Consider the following 23,120-nt stretch of genomic DNA (forward strand, 5'->3'; position numbering starts at 1 on the left):
GGCAGAGAAGCGGACGGCAGGTTGCGGATCGTGTGGTTCCTGCTTCCTGTCTCTCCAACCCAGCCACCAGCGAGAATACAGTGGTATGACTCCCCATCTGTGGCCCCGTGGGTTTTCCTGTTTGGCCTCACCATGTCCTGCGTTCTTATGTGGGGAAGGGGACCAGAGAACCGGCATGACAGACGTGCGTGTCTGATGTGTGCAAGGAATTGTTAAAGGTGGGGAGAGTCAAAGAATTAAAGAGATTTGGAGTAGAAGTATGGACACTAACTTGTACTTCATCTTACAGAAACTGTTGAATGACAAGAAGATCCAAGAAAAAAGCACAGTGTCTTCCGAAATCAAAGACCAAGACTGCCAAGAACCATTAAAAGAGGAAGAATATAAAAAGCTACGAGATATTCTACAGCAGAGAGACAATGAAATCAGTATCCTTTCTATGGCAATAAGAAACTCTCCTTCTACTGGCTTAAACGGGGAGTGGGAACACAGATGTCTTCCCCCTGACCACATTACCCGGCTCCCCAGTCTGCTTCCAGGTCACATCGTTTCTTTCCATTTAGAAGTAAAATGTCCCTTCAGCAAACAAAATGGAGCAACTAATGAAAACCAGAGTTGCTAGAAAAGAAAAAAATTGACTTTGTTTTTAGCCAGATGGAGTTACTATTGCAGGGAAAATTTCAGTTTATTGAAAAGTATGGGCTTTTTTATCCCATCTCTTAACTTTAAATTTTTTTTTTTTGTTACTATTCTGTGGTGCTCTTTCTGTTTTAGTCCTGAGCCAGGAGCCAGTAAGTTAACTGGTTATCTTTAGCTAGCTGACCGGACACCAGGCTGACCACAGCCTCACCATGGCCCAGAATTTGTGGCTGGCGTGTGGGTGAAACTCAAATGATGGCTGAAAAATGACAAATGGTATTTAGCTTATGAAGATCAGAGATTGATTTAAACGTAACTTTTTATTTAAAAGCCAGATCTACTGCTTTGGGTTCCACTTCCAAATGTTCCCAAATTTGGAAGTGAGGACAGATGAGTGTTCAAGATAGAAGTCTTACGGGCTTTGGGAGGTGGTGTATTTTGGGAGCTGAACTGGTAGCAGCCTGTGGGAGTTGCCTCTAGGGACAGGCTAGGTGGTTACTTGTAAAGAACTTCTCACTCTCCTGTCCGGTGAGTTAGACCTCAGATCTCCCCAACCTGTCCTCAGTATTGTTTCTTATTTTATCTTTCAAGCTTCTTGTAAACGATTTGACATTTTCATGACATTTTCAGCCTCTTTTTTTTTTTTAACAAAGTCACGCACAAGAAATTATTTATGAACAGATATTTGTGTTCGTTTTTGAAAAATTACTAAAAGGCATTTTAGCTTCAGATATAGTGCAAAATGGATAAAAATAACCTGCATGAAGGAAATCCAGTACTGAAGAGGTAAAAACAAACAAATACGAGGTAGGCACACTGCCTGATTAACTTCAGTCTCTAATTTTCGTTGAGGATTAGCAGACCCTGTATGTCTGATTCAGGGGAGTTTTAGCTGCTTTATTATCAGGCCAGTAACAGTGGGTTCAGCTGTGAACGATACTCCCACACAAGCCCTTGTCTGTGAGTGCTGCCCACATGTGCTGTCACCCGTGCATTCCTTGTCCTCTGTCTTACCCTATCCACCTCCAGGACGGTCCCGGCCTAGATTTCAGTCCTGGCCACAGCCCCCACCTGAGCTCTGCTTCTTTTCCTGGCCTTGATCCTAGTTTAAGATCTTCTCCCCTAAATGCTCCTAGCAACTTCTTAATCCCCTTCTGGGCTTATGAATGTCTGTACATATAGGAGAGATGAAATGAGATATGACAGAGAGAGGGAACAGTTCTAAGCTTGCTCATATATGTTTATTTTAAGAAAGAGAGTAAGAAAGAGAGAGATATACGTCATCTCTCTTCTCCACTGGCAAATCCAGGTACACTGTTCATGTGAGGCTACACAAGATTCTTTCTTGACTGTGAATAACTGGAGCAGGGTCCCTTCCTTCTGAGACTCATCTTCAAAATGATGGGGTGGAAGCAGTATGGTGAAAACAACCCTGAACGTGAAGTTCACCCACAGAGTGACACCCCAGCTCTCCATTCATTAGCTGTACAACTGTTCAGTGAAGCCGTTTCCTTCTCTTCAGGAAAGAGAGCATATGACCTGCCCCTCTAATATCAGAGTGCTGAGCAAAACCAGTAAGATATTATTATTTAGTGGAGAGTGCTATGAGCACGCTAGAGTGTTATGTAACGGTGGATGTGCTTCTGTAGACAAGGGGTAAACTCAGAAGAAGGAAATACAGCAGCTAAGAATTACTCCTCACGAAGTTTACACTTCTCAAGGGCTAATGACCAAGAAAGGTTTCTGAAATTTTGATTTTTCACAGTCGGGTTGGAGGATATTTTCAAACCTTTTTTTTTTTTTTTTTTGTAGAGCGATGAAGGCCAAAACTATCAGGAGGAATAAGAAAGACATGACTTACAGGGGAGGAGGGGAAACAGTGGTAATACTTGCGCTCAACAAAAGAGTAATGAAACCAAAATGACAGTGAACAACACTGACGGTTCTTGCAAAGAGAGTGAAAATGATGTCATGTCCATGACATCAGTTTGAATAAAGTTCAGACACCCCTTCAGAAGACATATAACAGCGTGTCATTTAATACGGCACACAGAGCTTGACAGAAAAACAGGCCCGAGTTAAACAGCGTGGGAAGGGGAGGAAGGAAGGTAGCACAGGAGATCCATTTGGGGTAGGCATAGGGCAAGGGGTGGAAATGTCAACTGGAACACATTGTTTGTCTGATTAAAACCTTCCAGGGGCTTCCCATTCTACTTAAAATAAAATTCAGACTCCTTGATCAGACCACGAGGCCGTGTGTAATCGTGGCCCTGACTAGCCCTCTGACTGCATTTCTTCTGCCTCTGTCACGTGTGTGTTAGGCTTCGTCCACAGTGACCTTTCTGTTGTTCTCTCGCAGGGTTTTTCAGCCTCAGCACCACCGATCTTTGGGGCTGTAGAATTCGTTGTCGTGGGGACTGTCCTATGCGTGTAGGATGTTTAGCAGCATCTCTGGCCTCTACCTGCTAGACTTCTGTAACAGCACCTACCTCCCACTCCGGTATGACAGCCAAAAATGTCTCCAGACATGGCCACATGTCCCCTGGGTGGTAAAAGAGCCTCTGTTTGGGAACTACCGCCAAGCCCATTTCTCCGTAGGGTGTCAGCATTAGCCGTTTCCTCTGCTTAGATATTAGCATTAGCCATTTCTCTGGTGGGTTCTTGTCATTCAGATCTCAGCTTAAATTCACTCTTACAAAGGGTAGCAGCCAGTGCAGAGTAGCTGCTCAGTCTGTCTTGACCTTTTTACAGTAAGCTATCTGGCACTTTTACTCGTGTGTATGTGAGCCTGTGTGTGTGTAAGTAGTCTGTCTTTCCCCAGTAGGACGTCTGCTTCATGAGAGTCTGCCTTTTGATTGTTCTTTCCCTGTGCCTGGAATAGTGTCTGGCACATAGCACAAGCTCCAATAAATGTCACTGAATGGGTAAAGGAAAGGACGTTGCCATTGCACTATGTGAACCAATCGAAATGCCTGATACTGTTGAAATTTGGTACGTACAAAGAGGAGTGGACGCTGTGGGCAGAGCCCTGTTCTTCTTCTCCATCAGGCCAACGCTTAGACAGGACAGAGGTTGTGAACACCTTTGGTGGGTACACGCTTTTTGGAGGCAAAGAACAGAAGCCACATTGGGAGAGAAAAACTGCTTATCGTTCCAGACATCCAAAAGTTGGGGTCAAAGCTGAGAAGGAAGATGGAGGTCAAACGATGTCCATGTTACTTGTCCAAGAATAAGTGTCCCTGGATGCCGCCCCGCCATGCTGAGTATCGGTCTTCTCTCCTGCACCATCCTCATAGCTCTTCAAACTCTAAGATTCATGAAGCCATCTCTAGGGATGGCGAAGGCCTTGGATTCATCTTACTGCACATGCAGTTAGAGTTCTGACATTCTCAAGAGGGATTGTAGTCTTGCCTTTTAGTGATAGCGAAAGTCCCCTGGAGTTCCAGACATCCTGAACCTAAAGAACAGTGAGGTAGGGGAGAAGGGAATGATTTTATCCCTATCATCGGTGCTCCTCGTATATCTAAATGGCCTACAAAAGGTGCATTTTAAATGATAAATCAATACTAATAATTTACCTCTTTTCAGTTCCATTTGGAACCAAATATTGGTACCATGTTTTGCCGTGTATAATGTGCTCCAGTGTATAACACGCACCCACATTTTGGGCCCAAACTTTCAGTGGAAAAAAATTCTTTTCGTTTTAATTTTTTAATTCAAATGTTTATTTGTTTATATTTAGGTACTTGTTTTTTGTATTATAAAGGAATTTTAGCATTTATTTATTGATTACGTTTTTAACTCATAAGCATAAATAAAAGAATTAAAAACATTTATATAGATACAGAATTAGTACTAACCATGTATAATGCACATGCTTATTTTTCCCTCACACATTTGGGCAAAAAGTGTGCATTATGCACGGCAAAATATGGTGCTTTTTAAAAAGTGACTTGAAAGCCCCCTTTGAATGTGCTCTTACTAAGCACGTGTTGGACATGGGCGTGCTCTGGTCACCAGGATTGATTTGGCCGATCTGCCAGCTGGGCAGTTTCTGGCATTCTCTCTCCTCTCTCCTCCTGAGCAGCTTCCTGGATTAAGCTATGAAATATGCATCACTCCATTGCCTGCTGCTACTCAGTGTTCATTTTACTTTTTAGAAACCTTTCCAAAAAATTTAAGGCTTAATTGGTTTCCACCCAGAACACTTTGAAGACCTTTGGGTTGGCTATCTTTTCCTGTAATGGCACCATATTGAAAGACCAATAGCCTCCTACACTGGCCATAACTCTATCTATGACTTCAGGAAATTGAAGACTTCCTTTAGTCAGTCTTTACCATGTGACAAATAGTAAATACGTATTGTTGGGCATATTAATCCCATTTAAAACATTCATGTTTTGGTTATTACCATCAATCAGGAGTCACTAAATCCTTAAGTCAAATCTCAGATATTCTGGTCAATATGTTAAAGAAGGAAAAGAAGAAAGCTCAAGACGCTCTCCACGTATCTAGCGTGGATAGAAATGAATTTAGACACTCACAGAGCTCACCCTTCCCCCCTGGGAACCCAGACGGTCCAAGGACGTCTTCCTCAGCTTCCACACAGATCCAGGAAGCCAGCACTTCGGGGTACAGATCCACTTTGCTCCAGAGAAAAACAGGTCCGTGATATTCATTTATAAATAGAAATTATGTAACCTTAAGTAGAAAACATAGACTAGCATAAATTATATATCTACGTAAAAAGTAAAAAGAGTAAATCATTACAATTTTATCATTTGATTCACCATTGTCATTCTTACGATTTTTATTATTACTAATATGTCTTGAAGTTGTGTAGTTCTAGCAGCAACAATAACCAAAAAAAATGCCAAGTGAAGTTTATCCATCCTCAAAAAAAAAGAAATAATATTCCAGTCTCCCTCATTCTCCATAATAGAATGAAGTATAGCATCTTTTAGGTTTAGTATATGTGCTGCCGAAGCGAGCCCCTAGCAGCTTTTAGTTTTAAATGTGCAAGTATGAAGGCTCGGCCAATTTTTTTGGTAGAATTTTTTATAACTATCAAATCCATTAAATTAAATACCAGTTTCCAAAATTGATGGCTGACCAGAAAAAATAAAGTCTGAATTGTCACAGAGTTCAGAGGCAGAAATAGATGAGTCCAGGGCCATAGAAGAAAAGCTGACTGGAGAAAGGAACAAAAACTTCCCTCTGATGGAGGAAAGAAAGAATAAGGACAGGTGTTGCATTACTGATGTGTTGATCCTGCTTATTTCTAAACTCGAGTGAGCTATCCGCAGCAAAATAACTTAAAACTATTACCACAGTAATATGAACAAAATTTTGTCAGATAATTTCACAGGGTTGCGCCGACTCAGAGTCTCCTCCCCCATTTGTAGCTTTTAATAAATGTGCAGCGCTTCGACTACAAAACCACGCCGGAAGCCCAGGTAGGTTTCCGAGACTTTTCACTTTCTATTAGACCAGCAGTGCGTGATGTACAGTAATGTGACTGATGGCCTTTCTCTTGATGACGTTGAGGAATCTGAAGTATGGAATGTACTAGAACAAAGGGGTGAAAAGCTTCCCTTTTTTGGCAACATAGGTTGAAACTTGCTGAATAAACATTTGTTGGGATGGGCAACCTGACTTGCATGATTTTCTAAAGGGTTTAGCTTGGGAATAATTAGAGTATCATGCTTATTAAGAAAGAGGATGTAAAGTACAGCGTAAGGAATGTGGTCAATGATACTGTGATGACTCTGTAGGGTGCCAGGTACACTTATCAGGGGGATCACTTTGTAAGTTATATAAATGGCTAACCACGATGCTATATACCTGAAACTAATATAACATTAAATGTCAACTGTAATTGACAAATAAAAAGTTTACTGTGATATAAACCTTGAAAAACAAAATAAAAGAAAGACATTTATAGTTAATAAGGACAAGATTAAGAAGCCTAGAAGTATATTTTGTGAAATTATATCCCTTTATCTCTTTTTAAAATTAAATTTATTGGCTTAACATTGGTTCATAACATTATATAATTTTCAGGTGTGCAAGATTATATTTCGACATCTATATACTCTATTTCATGCTCCCCACCTGAAGTCTAGTTTCCTTCTGTTACCGTATGTTTGATCCCCTTTATCTCTTAACTCCCAAGTCTTCTTGAATATTTTTTTAGTAACATGGTAGGATAAATTCAAAATCACAGGAAACCAAAAATGCTGTTTTTACCATTTATCATGGTGGCTGAAGACAGGGAAAAACAATTATTCCTCTCTGTGATTGTTTTCCATACCGCATTCCTGTACTCTATTATGGGTAATAGCTGGTTGGAAAAAAAAGAGGCCCTCCTGATTGGTGAGTTCATTAGCTCATCTATCAATTTACTTATTCCTTTGCTCATTCAACATATATTTATTGAGTACACACTTTGTTCTACCGTGTCTCGCTGAAAATAAGACCTATCCGGACAATCATCTCTAAGGCATCTTTTGGAGCAAAAATTAATATAAGACCCAGTCTTATTTTACCATAATGTAAAACCGAGTCTTATATTAATTTTTGCTCCAAAAGACGCATTAGAGCTGATTGTCCAGTTAGGTCTTACTTTTGGTAGGTACTGTGCTAATTATTATTACAACTAAAGCTTACATAGCCCTTATATATATCAGGTACTAGTCAAAGTTCTCTGCTTAAATTAACTCATCGAATCCTTATCCGATAAGCTCTTGTTTTACCCCATATTACTGATGAGGACATACATGGACAAACACAATCTCTGACCTCAGAGTACTTACACATTGACAGGGAAGAGAGCCTTAAAATAATTACAAAGTATACTATATTACGCAGGCAGCATATACCAGGAAACCATACCTCAAGTTTAAACCAGAAAGATCCAAAGTGGGACATGGGGTTAGGAGTGTGGCTGGAAGGAATATTGCAAGCAGAAGGAATCACTTGAATAGCTTTTAGGGCCTTTGTGGTAGAAAGGAGCATTTTGGGAAGTGAAAAATCCAAGATAGTTGGGATTCAGGGAGTGAGAGCCTGGGAAGACAGGTTGAGTAACATGTGCAGAACAGACTGGTAGAGGACACAGAGTTTGCATGAACAGTTAGAAGGCCATTGTAGGATAGCCGTCAAGGCCAAAGGATAGGGGTTGACAGGAGCGAAGTGGGGGGATCAGAAGCCTAGAGGAGGTAATGTGAACAGGGCTTGGTGACTAAAGAATGTGGGGGGAAAGGGTGAAGATTGGCCTCCAGGTCTCTGGGTGGCCGGTGAGGCTCTTTGTGGACAGAAGGAGCTGTGCCTCCATTGGCCCTACGATGGGCATTGTTGGCTGCAGCGATCAGAACATTGGCTACTCTGCTGAAATGAAAGGGAACAGTCAGTACCCACATCAGACTCCGTGTCCTGGCCTTTCCCGAAGGTGCACACCATGTGCCGTGCAGAAATGGCCTCAGACATCACGGCCCAACCCTTGCTGTGGGCCAGACCTTTTCTATTTCTATTTTCTCTTGCCCACACCATCTCTCTTCTCATAATTCTTCTTCCCCACAGCATCTCATAATCTGTCTCCTAACTCATAATTACAGTCAACTTTCAGTAACTCTCTTTCTCCCTTGATACTGCTATCGAGACAGACTGTAGTTCTATTTGGGAAATGAATTAAGTTTACTTAAATAGAAAATCACTGAAAAAATAATGGAAATTGTTTGTCAAGTCCAAGTACAAATGAGGTAAAAGAGTTTTGGAGAAAAGCCTTACAGTTGAAAGGGTTTTTCAGTTGTTTTAACTGTCATTAGATATAGTTGTAGCAATAATTTTAAATAGAAGTAGGCTCACAAATGGATTGATAATGATCTAAGCATTTGGAGGAGGGATTAATGGGAGCTTGATTTTATTTTTTGGCAAAACTACAAACAGGATGAAAATTGCTGCGGATGAACCAATGCTGCAAAGCAACAGGTAATGGGATAGTTTGTTACAATGTTTAAGATCCTAGCAAATGATTAGGCTTTTATTATCACATTATTTTATATACAAGAAGCTTGTGTACTCTAAACCAAATACAGAAAATTAATAACCATGTTGTTTAAAAGTATTTCCGCCTGATACAGTTGTTGTCAATTTCTGTTAACCCTCCCTGGGGCTGTTTTTAATGCAGAAAGCAAGTCAGTTTGACTGTCTTCCTCTCTGAGACTGCTGTCAAACTGTCACTATTTTGATGACCCTCCCCTTTCTTCCATTACCCCTATTTTATGCTGAAAATGACTCCCTTCCAATTTCTCATGTTAAAAGAAAATGAAACCGAGTTCATGGTTCACTAGAGAGTCCCATAGAGTCACTGTGCAATCAGCCTGCCAAGGCAGAGGAAGGTTAGGGGCTTTGGGGCTTTTTGTTGTTGTTTTGGAGGTTAAATGTCTGTTTTGGTTTTATTGAAATAATGGAAGGGATTGTTCGGCTCCACAGTTTAAAAGAGTCATATTGTTCTCTTTAAAATAGCAGTTTTATAGTTTGTCTTTTGTTTCTGGAGTTGTTCTTTTTTGGTTTGTTGTTGTTGTTCTTTTGTTTTGTTTTTGTATTTTGTTTATTTGGTTCCCCCCCGCCCCCCCCCCCCCCCCCCCGTTTTAGTTCTCTGACTGTAAGTTCCAAATAGCCACCTGGAGCCAGCCAGTATTCTAAAAGCCCCTGATGACTCACCACATCCTTTAACTGTTTGAGATGCTAACAGAACCCACTCATCACAGGTGATGTCATTAGCATCTGAAAATGTGAATTGAAAGCCGGGGCTCCAGGCTATTTTCTCTTACTCTGTGAGAGTTTATTAAATCTCTACTAAGCCCATGGAAGGTACAAGGATACACTTTATAGGAGGTAGCAAGGTGAACTGAGAAATGGTCTCTGGCTTTGAGAGCTTACGTAGCTTAAGTAGAGAGGGCTGGCTCGGTACCCAAAGAGCAGAAAACAAAATAAGAAGTGCTGTGAGTGGGAGCTAGGAGAAATGCTTTGGAAATTCAAAGGATAAGGGAAGAATTTTAATAAGTAGATCAGGAAAAGCTTTACAAGAGCAAGTGACATGGGAGTTAGCTCTCAAAGGATTGGTAGAATTTGGAAATTCAAAGATTGAAGGAAGAACATTCTAAACATTCCAGGTGTAAAGAATATTATGAGCAAAGGCTTAGGAACAGGAAAGCAAGGAAAAATATGTAAAGTTGGCAGGGATATTTGTTTAGTTGGAGCCTTGAAGATATACAGGAAATGAGAAGAAATAAGGCTACAAAAATAAGTGACAAATTGTTAGGATGGTTGCTTGTGGGGAAGGGAATAGAGAAATAGATGGGAACTTCCCCTTTCAACTTTCTATGCTTTCATATCTTCATTTCTTGCATTTCTTTTATATATACATATATATATACATACATATGTATATAAAACTATATATATGTATGTATATATATACATATACATGTATATAAAACTATATATATATAGTTTTTCTTTAATTAGTTTCAGGTGTACAAAACAATAGTTAGACATTTCACCCCTCACAAAGTGATAACCCTCCTCCCCCAATCTATGCCCTTCTGACATATTGTCACGCAGGGTACCCTGCTCGCTGAGCCATTTGTCAAGCAGGGTCTCAGCTCCCACTCCCCGCCCAAGAACGCAGGACACGGTAAGGCCAAAAAGGAACACCCACGGAGCCATAGATAGGGGAGTCAAACCAATATATTCTCGCTGGCGGCTGGGCTGGAGACACAGGAAGCAGGATCTACATAATCTGCCTAACAGCAGTCCGCGCTTGCCAGCCACCACCTTCTTGCTTGCCCCCATTCCCTTCTGCTAGCATAGCCACAGCCGTTATATTAGTGGCCAATGGCCTACGGGTTACAGCTGACGGCCAACTAGCCACAGCTGCTGGCATCTGATCACAGTTGATGGCCATTTACTACCCGAGCCAGCACCTTTCTATGTGAGGCCGAGAGCCTGGAAACTGCTTTTTGGGGTTTTGTCCCCACACATATATATCTACCAGTTAGCTCAGTTGGTTAGAGCGTGATGCTAATAGCACCAAGGTTGCCGGTTCAAACCCTACATGGGCCACTGTGAGCTGTGCCCACCTTAAAAAAAAAAAGAAAAAGAAAAAGAAAAGAAAAGAAAGAAAAAGAAAAAGAACCTTGCAGTTTCTCGCATTTCTTTGTTGAATAAGTAGGGCCACATTATGAAAACCCTCAAATGCCAAGCCAGGGAATTTTCATTTGGTTGCAAGGGAACCACCAACGCAGAGAGGCAGGTGATGGTTGTACTCTGGTGATGTTTCTTTGGAAGAAATCTTTAGGGTATGTTGGAGATGAGGCCCTGAAGATTTAAGGAAGTGGCTTAGGAAATATCATAATACTCCATGTTGGGAGTGATGGAAACAGAAACGAGATGAGGAACATGAAGAACTGTTATTATGGAGGGAGCCCATAGCAGTTCTTCGTGGCGTAAAGGACAACTGTGTTTCTTGTCCTTCTCCTGGCTGTCTAAGTTCTCCTGGCACTGAGCATGCAGCTACAGACATAGTCGGAGAATGGGGTAGCTGGTGCTTCTCTGGGATGCTGTTTCAAAACCTTGAGTCAGTTCCTTGAGTCTGCTTTACTCTTGTTCAAAGGATTGCTCTCTAGATCAAAGCTACCATTATAAAGATTTAACATACCCAGTCCTCCACTAAGCTGAAAAGCTCAAAGAGAAGTCCATGCAGGCAAAACTCACTCATAAACCAACCAGAGAAAAAGAACATAGATCCTTTGCAGCTTGCTTTGTTGTAAGCCTTGGGCACAAATGTCCACCTCTTACATTTCAAATCTCTCATGATCCATCTTACCCACTCTCTTGGAACGGACCACTTTCATCTTTGCATTTCCTCATAAATGAAATTAAAGAGACAGTATGTGAGTAATTGCCATCTCTCTAGCTCTATGGCCAATCTCACTTCTTCAGAGCACACTACTGTTCCGTTAGCCAAGATTTGCTATGAGTGCTAGCTCTGAGAAATGCATCTTTATGTCTCTCCCATTTGAAACAGTGGGGTTGAGGGGGAACAGAGAGAAAGAGAGAATATATCTCTGCTTTTTAGGTCCAAAATCAAGGCTCACACCAATTTCTAAATGTTTTATCTGATAATGTTTGTGATTCCAATAAGGGCTTTCAACTCAATAAGTAAACAAACGAATGGGAGTCCTTGCATTTTCTAAAGGAAAGAGGCATGACTTTAGATGGGACTCATTTTCTGGCATTTAGATGCAGCAGACACCCATCAGCACCCATGTGCCTTATCGATCTTTCTATATATCAATTTTGGAAATCACCATCTCTGAGCACGTCAAGAGTTTTTCATGTAGCCAGGGAGATAAATAGAGCTAAAGTTGCTTTTCAGTGTAATGAATGTTCAAGAAAAGGGTCTGGATAGTTGAGGGTTCCTGCAAAACCATAGTCTAGTCAGCCTTCAGTTCCATACTTTGGGGGAAAACAATATGGTCAGCAAGGGAAACGCAGATTCTAAATGTGGGGAGGAGTCAAAGAATGAGCGATATGGTTTCAAAGAGGCAGAAAGTAGTTTGCTAAAATGGATACCTATTCCCTATGGATATTAAAATTACTAGGTTAGATATGTAAAAGGAATACATGAAAGTGGAACCCAAGTGCTCTGGGAAATGATTTCGAAGAGAGATCTGCTGATGTCAGTGGGGAGATGGTAGAAGAAGACATAGCCAGATAGAATGAACCGGAAAGGGGAAAGGGGTACATATATTGTGTTGTTTGTGTGTTTGTTTTCATCAGCATGAATGACCATTGTTCTAGAATCACAAGAGCAAACAGATAAAATGCAGACCAACATCCCCCTTTCCTCACCCTGTTGTAGGAAGAAGCCCGTTCTGGGATCGTGCCTTTTTTTTTTTTACCTTGTCCTGAAGTTTGGGGTGAAGGCTATATTTCTACTCAGTACGTTCATAAGGTAGATCGGATATTGTCTGCACAAGCAAATGAATTCTTCAAATAGGAATGATACTCTCAAGCCTCCTTTCAAACATTGCTGGGAGAAGGTCTGGGAGAGTACCCTCACCAAACAGTAATGGAAGACCAATTGCCCAAGCGATTTACTTGCATGCAACAGAAAAGTTAATAGTGGCCCTGGGCGTGGGGACCCTATCTTTTGGCTCTAGAATAGAGGATCATAAATGTGAAGATTGTGTCAGGACACAGGGGACTTGCATATTATGAAACAGTGCATTCAAAAATTAATTCTTCAGTTGCTTATTCTGAGCTCAGGTTTGCTTTTCCCGTATAAAGGCAGGTTGGGTTCTGTGAGAAACAAAGTCTGAGCTCACTGTTTATTAGGGAGGGCTTTGGGGACTGACACCTGTGGAAGTGAGAGCAGGACTTGGCAGAGGGAGAAGCTGAGCTGCGATGCAGTCCTGAGAAAGGCTTCAGGGCTCAGGAGCTGAGTGGGCCTTTCAGCGTCATCCCCAGTAGAGGCAGGGGACAGGGCCTGTCTACCCTCGTGATCATCAGACATTGGATACAGGCCTCCCCTGGAAGGAGACATGGCTTTAAATGAGGCAGTTTTTTCAGCTGAGAAAATCCTTAAATACCCTGTTTCCCCGAAAATAAGACCTAACTCAGAGTGCCATTCTAGTTACTAGTTGAGGTACTGCCCCATTCATGAATCGTTTAATAAAACCAATTAGATTTCAAAAACAAAACAAAAAAAGACCTAGATGGTCAATCAGCTCTAATGCGTCTTTTGGAGCAAAAATTAATAAGACCCGGTCTTATTTTATTATAATATAAGAATTTCTCTGATGATTAGTGATCATCATTAGTGAGCACCTTTTTATGTACCTCTTGGCCATCTGTATGTTTTCTTTGGAAAAATGTCTATTCAGGTCTTCTGCCCATTTTTAAATTGGATTGTTTGTCTTTTTGCTATTTTGCTAAATTGGATTGTTTGTCTTTTTGTCTTTTGCTTTGGATTGTATGAGTATTTTATATATTTTGGATATTAGCCCTTTCTCAAATAGTTTGCAAATATTTTCTGCCATGTAGTAATTTGCCTTTTAATTTCATTAATGGTTTTCTTTACTTTGCAGAAGTTTTTAGTATGATGTATTAATAGTTCCTTTATTAATTTTTTGGTTTTGGTGCCAGATTCAAAAAATCATTGCCAAGATTTATGTCTTGGAGCTTACTGCCTATGCTTTTTCTTCTAGGGGTTTTATGGTTTCAAGTCTTATGTTCAAGTCTTTAATCCATTTTGAATTAATTTTTGTGTATGGTGTAAAATAGTCATCAAATTTTATTCATTTGCAAGTGGCTGTCCAGTTTTCCAACACCATTTATTGAAAGACTATCCTTTCCCCATTGTATATTCTTGGCTCCTTTGTCATAAATTAATTGACCACATGCCTGTGGATTTATATCTGGGCTTTCAATTGTGTTCCATTGATCTATGCCAATGCCATACTGTTTTAATTACTATCACTTTGTAATATAGTTTGAAATGGGGAGTGGCAGTCCTCCAGCTGTGTTTTGCTGTTTTTCCTCAAGATTGCTTTGACTTTTGGGATTTATTTTCTGGGTTCATTATTGTGTGTGTGTGTGTGTGTGTGTGTGTGTGTGTGTGTGTCTTTCCTTCTCCTATACAGAACTGATTATCCATATTGGCTCAGAAAAATTTCAGTCAAAGGTAAAATTGCAGTGAAACTTGACCCCTGTTAGGTTGTCAAATTGCTGTGTGATAGGGAAAATCAGGCTATTCAGCTTTATTTGACAAAAATTCGTGTATTAACAGTCGTTAAGTCCACAAAAATGAATAGTTTACCTTTGACACTACTGGTTCCGTAAACACAAGATAGATACAACTATTTTCTACAAAGTACCATCAATGCATAATACAAAAAACAACCATAGTTTTAAACATCTCACACTTTCACAAGCTTTATAAATTTATCCAATGAAGGCCTTTACTGCTTACACATACAGAAGGTGCCAAAAAAATGTATATACATTTTAAGAAAGGAAAAAACTATATTAAAATTGTAATACTATATACTGATAATAGAAGATGAGTACAAGTCACGTGCGTACATTTTTTTGGCACACCTGGTATTTTTATCACCATCAGTTGGAACACATCTTAGCAGATTCCACTTCAGGTTGCACTGAATTTATGTTTTCTCAATTTCTTTGAAAGCATTCTCACCTATAGTTGTTCACACAAAGTATTCATAACGGCCAATTTTTCAGCCACTTTAAACTTGGCATTGACTCCTAAAATAAATGACAACTGAGAAGTATCAGTAACATATGTCAAATTATCAACAGCCAAAGGAAACCACCTGGAATAACTTGCCTTGTTTTTTAATTGACTATCGATGTTGCTCAGATGTCCCCAACTCTGCAAGCAACTGTTCTCACTGAAAGGCTAATAGTCGTAGATAAGTTTATTTTCTCTGGACACATTTCTTTGGCTGCTACAATCAAACATCACTTAATTGACTCAACATTGGTAAATGGATTTCCTTGCTCAGTTAACAAGTAAACACCTTGAAGATTTACTTTGGTTATAGCCTCATTTTCATTTTTTATTGATGGGAAGAAAATTTCTGCTGTAGTGAGATATTCTTTTTTTCTACAGATTTTTATTAAAATAGAGCTAACATAAAATATTATATTAGTTTCGGGTGTACACCGTAGTTATTAAACGTATATACCTACAAAAGTAATCACTGTGATAAGTCCAGCAACCATCTACACCATACCACACTATCACAATATTACTGACTATATTACCCATGTTGTACATTATATTCCCATGACTTACTTGCTTTATACCTGGAAATTTGAACTTTTTCTTCCCCTTCACCTTTTCCCCCCATTTAAAATTTTTTTCAATTACAGTTGACATTCAATATTATTTTATATTAATTTTAGGTGTACAGCATAGTGGTTAAACATTTATATAATTTAAGAAGTGGTCCCCCTGCCTGGTCTAATACCCACCTGGACCTATACATAGGTATTACCATATTATTGACTATATTTCCTATGCTGTATCCCATAACTATTTTGTAACTGCCAATTTGTACTTCTCAATCCCCTCATCTTTTCACCCTGTCTCCCCAACCTCCCCCATCTATCACGATGATAAATCTAGTACCCACATGACACTATACATAGTTATTACAATATTATTGACTATATTCCTTATGCTATACCCTACATCCACATGACTACTTCATAACAACTAATTTGTATTTCTTAGTCCCTTCACTTTTTTCACCCACTCCTCCAGTCCCCCTCCCATCTGGTAACTACAAAATGTTCTCTATGTCTATGAATTTGTTTCTGCTTTTGTTTGTTTATTTTATTCTTTAGATTCTACATATAGGTGCAATCGGTCTTTTTCTATTGATATACTCCACTCAGCACAATACCCTCCAGGTCCCTCCATGCCACTGCAGGCAGCAAGAACGTATTCCCTTCCGTGACCTAACAATATTACATTGTACACATGTACCACCTCCTCTGTATCCATTCATCCATTGATACACACCCAGGCTGCCTCCACATCTCGGCCATTGTAAACAGTGCTGCAATGAACATATGGAGGCACACATCCTCTCAAAGTAGCATTTTGAATTTCTTCAGATAAATACCCAGAAGAGAGATTACTGGGTCCTTTTTTGTCTCTTGTTATAAGCCTTTGTTTTAAAGCCTATTTTTTCTGGTATAAGTCCTGCTACTTTTTTTTTTTTTCATGAAATATCTTTTTCTATCCTTTTACTTTCAGTCTGTGTGTCTTTCAATCTGAAGTGAGTCTCTTGTAGGCAGCATATGTAAGGGTCTTGTGTTCTTAGCCATTCAGCCCCCCTATCTTTTGATTGGAGTAATCCATTTACAATAAAAATAATTATTGATAGATATATCGTTATTGCCATATTATTATTCTTTTTCTTTTTTTTCTTTTTTTTTTTTTTTTTTGTGTGTGTGTGTCTTATAGAAGCCCCTCTAACATTCGTTGTAATACTGGTTTGGTGGTGATGGACTCCTTCAGCTTTTTGTCTGGGAAGCTTTTTATCTGTTCTTCGGTTTTAAATGATAGCTTTGCAGAGTAGAGTAATCTTGGTTGTAGGTCCTTGCTTTTCATCTCTTTGAATATTTCGTGCCAATGCCATCTGGCCTGCAAAGTTTCTGTTGAGAAGTCAGCTGACAGTTTTATGAGAGCTCCCTTGTAGGTAACAACTGCTTTTTTCTTGCTGTTTTTAAGATTCTTTGTCTTTAATCTTTGGCATTTTAATTATAGTGTGTCTTGGTGTGGGCCTGTTTGAGTTCATCTTGTTTGGGACTTTCTGCATTTCCTGGGATTGTGTGTCTCCTTCCTTCTTCAGATTAGGGACGTTTTCAGTCATTAATTCTCAAATAGGTTTTCAGTTCCTTGCTCTCTCTCTTCTCTTTCTGGTACCCCTATGATGCAAATGTTGGCATGCTTGATGTCCCAGAGGCCCCTTAAACTCTCCACCCCCCCCCCTTTTTTTTTGCTGTCCTATTTGGTTGTTATCTGCTATCTTACCTTCTAAATTGCTGATTGAATTTTCTACTTCATCTAAATATACTGTTGATTCCCTCTAATATCTTCTTTCTTCAGTTATTGTATTCTTCATTTCTGACTGATTCTTCATTATGTTTTTTAATCTCCATTTTTATATTTTCTCACTCTTTTTTGAAGTTCCCCCTGAGACCATTGAGTATCCTTAAAACCTGTGTTTTAAAATGCGCATCTGGTAGATGGTTTGTCTACATTTTTCTGGAGCTTTGTTCTGTTCTTTCATTTGGGACATGTTTCTTTGTCTCCCTATGTTGGCTGGCTCTCTGTGTTTATTTCTATGTGTTAGGTAGGGGTGCTGTGTCTCCTGATCTTAGTAGAGTGGCCTTATGTAGTAGGTGTCCTGTGGGGCCCCGTGACACAATCTCCTTGGTCACCTCAGTGTGTGTCCCCTGTGTGAGTTGTGTGTTCCCCTCTTTTATAGTTGAGCCTTGGTTGCTGTTTGCATGTCAATAGGTGGGATTGACTCTTGGGCTGATTGGTGTGTAGACTAACTATGACTACAGTTGAGGAGCTATTGTGCAGTGGTTAGACCCTACAGAGCAGGATTCACTTTAGCAGTTCTCTGGTGACTGCCCAGTCTATGCTTTGGATGTGTGATCATTAGAGGATGCCGGATGGTGTTCCAGCTGGGCCCAAAGCTGATCGCCGGCTGTGCCAGCCCCAGGGCCTCATGGGAGGGGTTCAACTGCAGGCCAAGTTCACCCACAGTCTCTGCCCTGCCCAGGACCACCCGGCATGAGCCACAAAGCAATCTACAGATATCCACCACCCACACTGGGCTTGGAGGTGCCTGGTGAGGACAAGCTGCAAACCAAGGCCAACTGTGGCTAGTGCTGGGCTTAGGGCTGCCCAGCAAGAGGTGTGGGACACACCAAAGCCAGATGCTGTTTATTTGGGTTTTGTGAACCTTTGAGAAATTTTAGGAAAAGTCTGCAGTATGAAGTAAGACAGGTCATTCATATGTAAAAGCCACTAGAAGGGGTTTGGATGGGTCCTCAAGTTGGGTGGGGCCAGGCCTCAGAATCACCATAGTGGGGCAAAGGAACAGTGTTAGCCAGGTTAATGGAGACTCAGATACGGCAGCTGTCAAAGGCGCCAGGTGAGAGGAGGGCTCAACAAAGAAACAATGGTTTCCTTCAGCTCCTCTTTCCAAGAGAAAGCTGCCCCTCCAGCCCTTGCCTTACAGCCAAACGACTGAGTTCCTCCCGTCCCTGGCGCCTTTTGAGCCACTGCTCCAGTCCTGGAGCTCAGAGTCCTTCAGTGAGTAAGTTCATGCATGGGCCCTTTAAGACGCGCACCTAGGACTCCAGCTGCCCTTATCTCACTCAGCCACAGTATCTGCTGCTTTTCACAGCCAAATTTATGGGGACTTCTCAGCAGTAGAACCCTGGGCTAGAGATCCCCGTCACTCCTCTGGGGGGAACCTTTGCAGCCAAGATAGCCCTCCTGATTTTTAATGGTCACTCGCAGGTATGGGACCAGCCTATTCCCCATCTCTGCCTCTCCTACCAGTCTTGAGGTGGTTGCCTCTGTGTGTCTTTAATTGTAGGTTTTTGGTTCAGCTGGACTTCAGGTGATTCTCAATGATGATTGTTCTGTAGTTTAGTTGTAATTTTGATGTGGTCATGAGAGGAGGTAAGTATAGCATTTACCCACTCTACCATCTTGACTGGAAAACTGGTTTCATAAAAATTTTAGGATTTTTCTATTTCTTTAAAAAGTGCCTTGGAATTTTGATAGGGATTTCATTGAATCTATAGATTGCTTTAGGTAGTATGGACATTTTAGCAATTCCAATCCATAGAATATCATTCCATTTATTTGTGTCTTCCTCAATTTCTTTCATTAATGTTCTGTAGTTTTCAATATACAGATTTTTTTTTTTACCTCCTTGGTTAAATTTATTCCTATGTATTTTATTCTTGAAGTTCTGGGTTGTTGAGGGTATATCTGGATGGCACATCAGAGTATCCACCACAGTAAGTTGTCCACAACATGCAAAATACCAGTATAGTTCTTAATTTAACTGAATTGAATAACTTTATAGACCATAATGTAACTCTATGGCAATATGACCCATAAAGCTTAATAAATATAGGAATTGTGTCATCGCTATTTTAGCATTATTTTCATAACAAAATATATTCTGCATTTCTATTTGAGATAGCAAGAACACATGCCCTATCACTCTGGCAGCAGAGAAATAGATGGTATCTTCTCTCTCTCTCTCTCACTCACACACATATGCATGCCTACATACAAAAATGTGCACATGCAGTCTTGTTCAGGCTTGGCAATAAAACATTACTCTTGCACCAACTATATATATACTCTATAGAACATGTGAGGTACTGTGCCATTCTAGATGAGGTCAAGAATGTAAGACATTCTATTACAGAGGCTCTAGGAAACATGAAGGACTATCCTTAGCTGCAGGAATCGTGGCTACTACTAATTTACTTAATAAATATTCTTAAATGAACTAGGAAAGGTGAGAATTTAAGCCATTTAGCAGGCATTGTGCTAGGTGTTGTAAATTAAAAGATGAATGAGACCTAGTGCCTGTTAATGGGTTTACAGTCGAGAAGAGGGCATATGGAAAACATGTATAAAAGATACCATGAGACGTGAAAGAGGACAGGTCAACTTTTCCTGGGTAGGTTTAGGAAAACCTGGATAGGTAAAGTGGTACTTGAACAAAATCTTCAAAGAGTAACCACATTTATGTCTGGCAGAATGAATAGAGGAGGGAAGAAAAGGACAAAGCACTGAGGCCTAGGAAACCTCTCAAGCAAAAGCATGGAAGTGTAGAACACATGGTATATTTGTGATGTTTAAAGCATTTGGGTTGGCTGGATTGTAGCGTCTTTGTGGATAGGATGGTGTTTAAGAAGAAATGAAACTGAAGAGGGACCAGCTCATGAGAAGCTTAAAAGCCATGTTTTCAAATTCAGCAGTTTATTTTCTTGGCAGTGGGGAGCCATTACAGCTTTGTAACAGGAGAGTAACATGGCCAGATTTCCTTTAAAGAAAGACCATGAGAGCAGTGTGCTGCGTAAACTAGAAATTGGAAGGAAGGGTGCTGTAGTAGCACTCCAGAAAAGAAATGGTAAGGGCCTGACTCAAATCAGCCACAGTAGGGATTAAAAATATGAGGAAGGTGTTAGAGGTATATAGGAAGGAAAACTGATTACAACTGATTAGACTTGGCGTGAGACGAACAATCCAGGATAACTCCCAGGTTTCTGAGTGGTTATGGTGCCATTTACCGAGGCTGTGAATACATGAGGAGAAGCACGCTTGGAAGGAGAGTTTATTAGTTTCATTATGGATATGCTGAGAATGCGTATGAGATGGGAGTGTCTAAGCTAGTAAATACAGAGCTTCAGTGCTCAAGGCCAGAAGTTAATTAGAGATACGGATCACTGACTTGTAGCCACGAGAGAGGGTAAACTGGTCAAAAGAATGGGTAGCAAGGATAAAGAGGGGGAAAGGACCAAGGGCAGAATACTTAGGATCCCCGGTGTTGATGGAGTAGGCTGAAGCAGAAGAACCAGCAAAGAGAACTGGGAAAGGCGAGAGAGGGTCAAGAGAGAGTGAGATCTCAGAAGCCAGGCTAGAGATTGCTTTTCAAGGAGATGGATGTGGTTAACCATATTGAATGCTGCAGCGTGCTCAAGTTATATGAGAACTACAAATCCTATTGGATTTGGATGGGAAGTGATGAGTGACCTTTGCCAAAGCAATTTCAAAGAGTGGGGAGGCAGAAAGCTCACTGTACCAGATTGAAGAGTAGGAGGTAAGGAAGTGGGCAGGAATGGTCGCACAGATCACTGGAGGGTAAGGAATTTTGAGGCTAGGGCTATTAAATGGAGTTTCTCTGTGGATATTGAAGTCATTCAGGATATTGGCAAGAAATGGGGTGGAAAAGAAAACTGTGAGCCAGGAATACAAGTCTGCGTAGGGTAGCTGGGTGGTTTGTTCAATCATTAAACCAAAATATACCAAATAGCCTTTAATTTCAAATAGCATCAGAGAGAGTGGGTAGCAGGACCAAATGGTACAAATCTCAAAGGAGGAAAATTTGGGGCCTTGGCATTAAAAAACAGTGATTTTGAAATAATATTGGTGAGTCAGAAGAAGGCCGATATTACCTCTGGCCCTTCTGGTATTTACATTGTAGGAGAATGAACATCTACTCGAGAAGGCTCCAGATAAGGCATTTATCCTTAAGGGGAAGTCAGATTTCAGTGATGAGAAAGCTGGACGGGGTGTTCCATGAAACTATTGAGTATGTGGGAGAGTTTAATTAACAGTGGAATGTAGGGTCCAGAGAGCAGAGTGGGACAGGTTCTCAGGGAGGCCAGTTGTAGGAGGAGGAATGGGTGGCATTAGACAGAGGTAGGGCAAGGAGGTAAAGAATATGTGAGATAACAGTTGCCTGTAGGGTTTTGCATTTTGTGGGTGGCCAGTGATGACAGGGATAAAAGTCATGGTGAGATGCATTGTTCTTGAGGCTACGGGCCTGGTAAGTAGCAGATTCCGTCTCTTATTGGTTTTTAAATGGTATCTTTCTGAGGATTGCATTTGAAATGAATTCTCCCTGGAAATTGTGTTGGAATGGGGGTAGGGAAAAGATCAGCTGGCTTCTGGAATGTTCCAGTGAAATCACAGAACCCTGTGAGGTTAGGACGAAGGTATAGCATGAAAAAGTTTGAAAAGGCTCTGAAAAATCTCTCTCAGAGTTTTCCCCACACTGGGGAGAGGCAGTTGGTGTGGCCCCCACATGCTCTTCTCTTGATGGCAGCCTGGTTGATCCATGAAAGCGGCAGCTGCTTTCCTGGGGATGAGGGCACTGACCTGGGGGCTGTTCTTGTATCCGTGGCAGTAATTTTGTTGCTTTGTAGATATAGGTCATTCCTAAGTCAGATATTTATAAATTTGGTATTGTATTTCCTAGATTGTAAGCTGCTAAATATGTCTTCACTGTTCAAAGGCCTCTCGGAGCTTCCTCTGGAGGTAACAGAGACACAAAGGCAAGAAGACTCTTTTAAATCAGCAGACTCTTTTTTCTAGTCTCTGATTTGGGCCAAGCACAGAGCTGAGAATCTTTACACCTCCTCTCTGACTAGTCTGTTACTTCCCGTGGCCATAATATAATCAGTCAGATTTCATCTTGTGATGAGAGACAATAATTGCGCTGAGGTTCATCACTTGCCTTCACCCTGGAGTCTGAGAATTCTATCAGTACTTCCCTTTTCAAATATGATTTTCTGGGACTTATACCAGCAAAGACGAAAGTGGTTTCTGTTGGTGTGTTCAGTAGAGAATGTATTTTAGAAACATGATAGACGAACCCCGACTTTATTTGTAGCATAAGACATGATCTTTATAAACCATCTATCAATTGCTCTGACAACCCAAGACAGAATTTACCACTCTGCTCCTCCTACAGTTAGCTTTAGCGGGTTTTCTTGTCTATGGTTATGTTAAGATTGACCGCAATCAGCATATATGTTGAGGTGGCGGGTGGGGGTGGCAGAAAAGGCCACCTTGGAAACAATAAGCTGTGCATATGTGCAGTTGGTCTTTTTATTAGAACCTCAGTCGTTGTTTGAAAAGCCCTTTGTCACTTTCACTCTGCCTCTTAACCTCCCTCAGCTGGAAAGCTTAGCTCAGAGATACTCCTTCCCCTTCTCCAGCTGCATTTCAGGCCCATCTGTCTCCTCATCTCATCCCCTCATTTCTAGTTATGTTTCTATGAATCGGTTGAGTTCTTTTTGCTGTACAGAGATTTCTTGGGAATCCT

General features: G+C 40.7%; 1 protein-coding gene across 1 annotated transcript in view; it reads left to right on the plus strand.

Moving 5' to 3' along the window:
- KIF6 (kinesin family member 6) overlaps nucleotides 1-23,120 on the plus strand; it is a 417,374-nt gene that overhangs the window by 194,599 nt on the left and 199,655 nt on the right. Inside the window, exons 12-13 of the mRNA XM_081042893.1 lie at nucleotides 290-428; nucleotides 5,091-5,303. Of these exons, the coding sequence (XP_080899019.1) occupies nucleotides 290-428; nucleotides 5,091-5,303 (352 nt within the window). The remainder of the gene's footprint in view (nucleotides 1-289; nucleotides 429-5,090; nucleotides 5,304-23,120) is intronic.

This window comes from Rhinolophus hipposideros (genome assembly GCF_964194185.1).
Source record: "Rhinolophus hipposideros genome assembly, chromosome: 3".
NCBI classification, from domain to species: Eukaryota; Metazoa; Chordata; class Mammalia; order Chiroptera; family Rhinolophidae; genus Rhinolophus; species Rhinolophus hipposideros.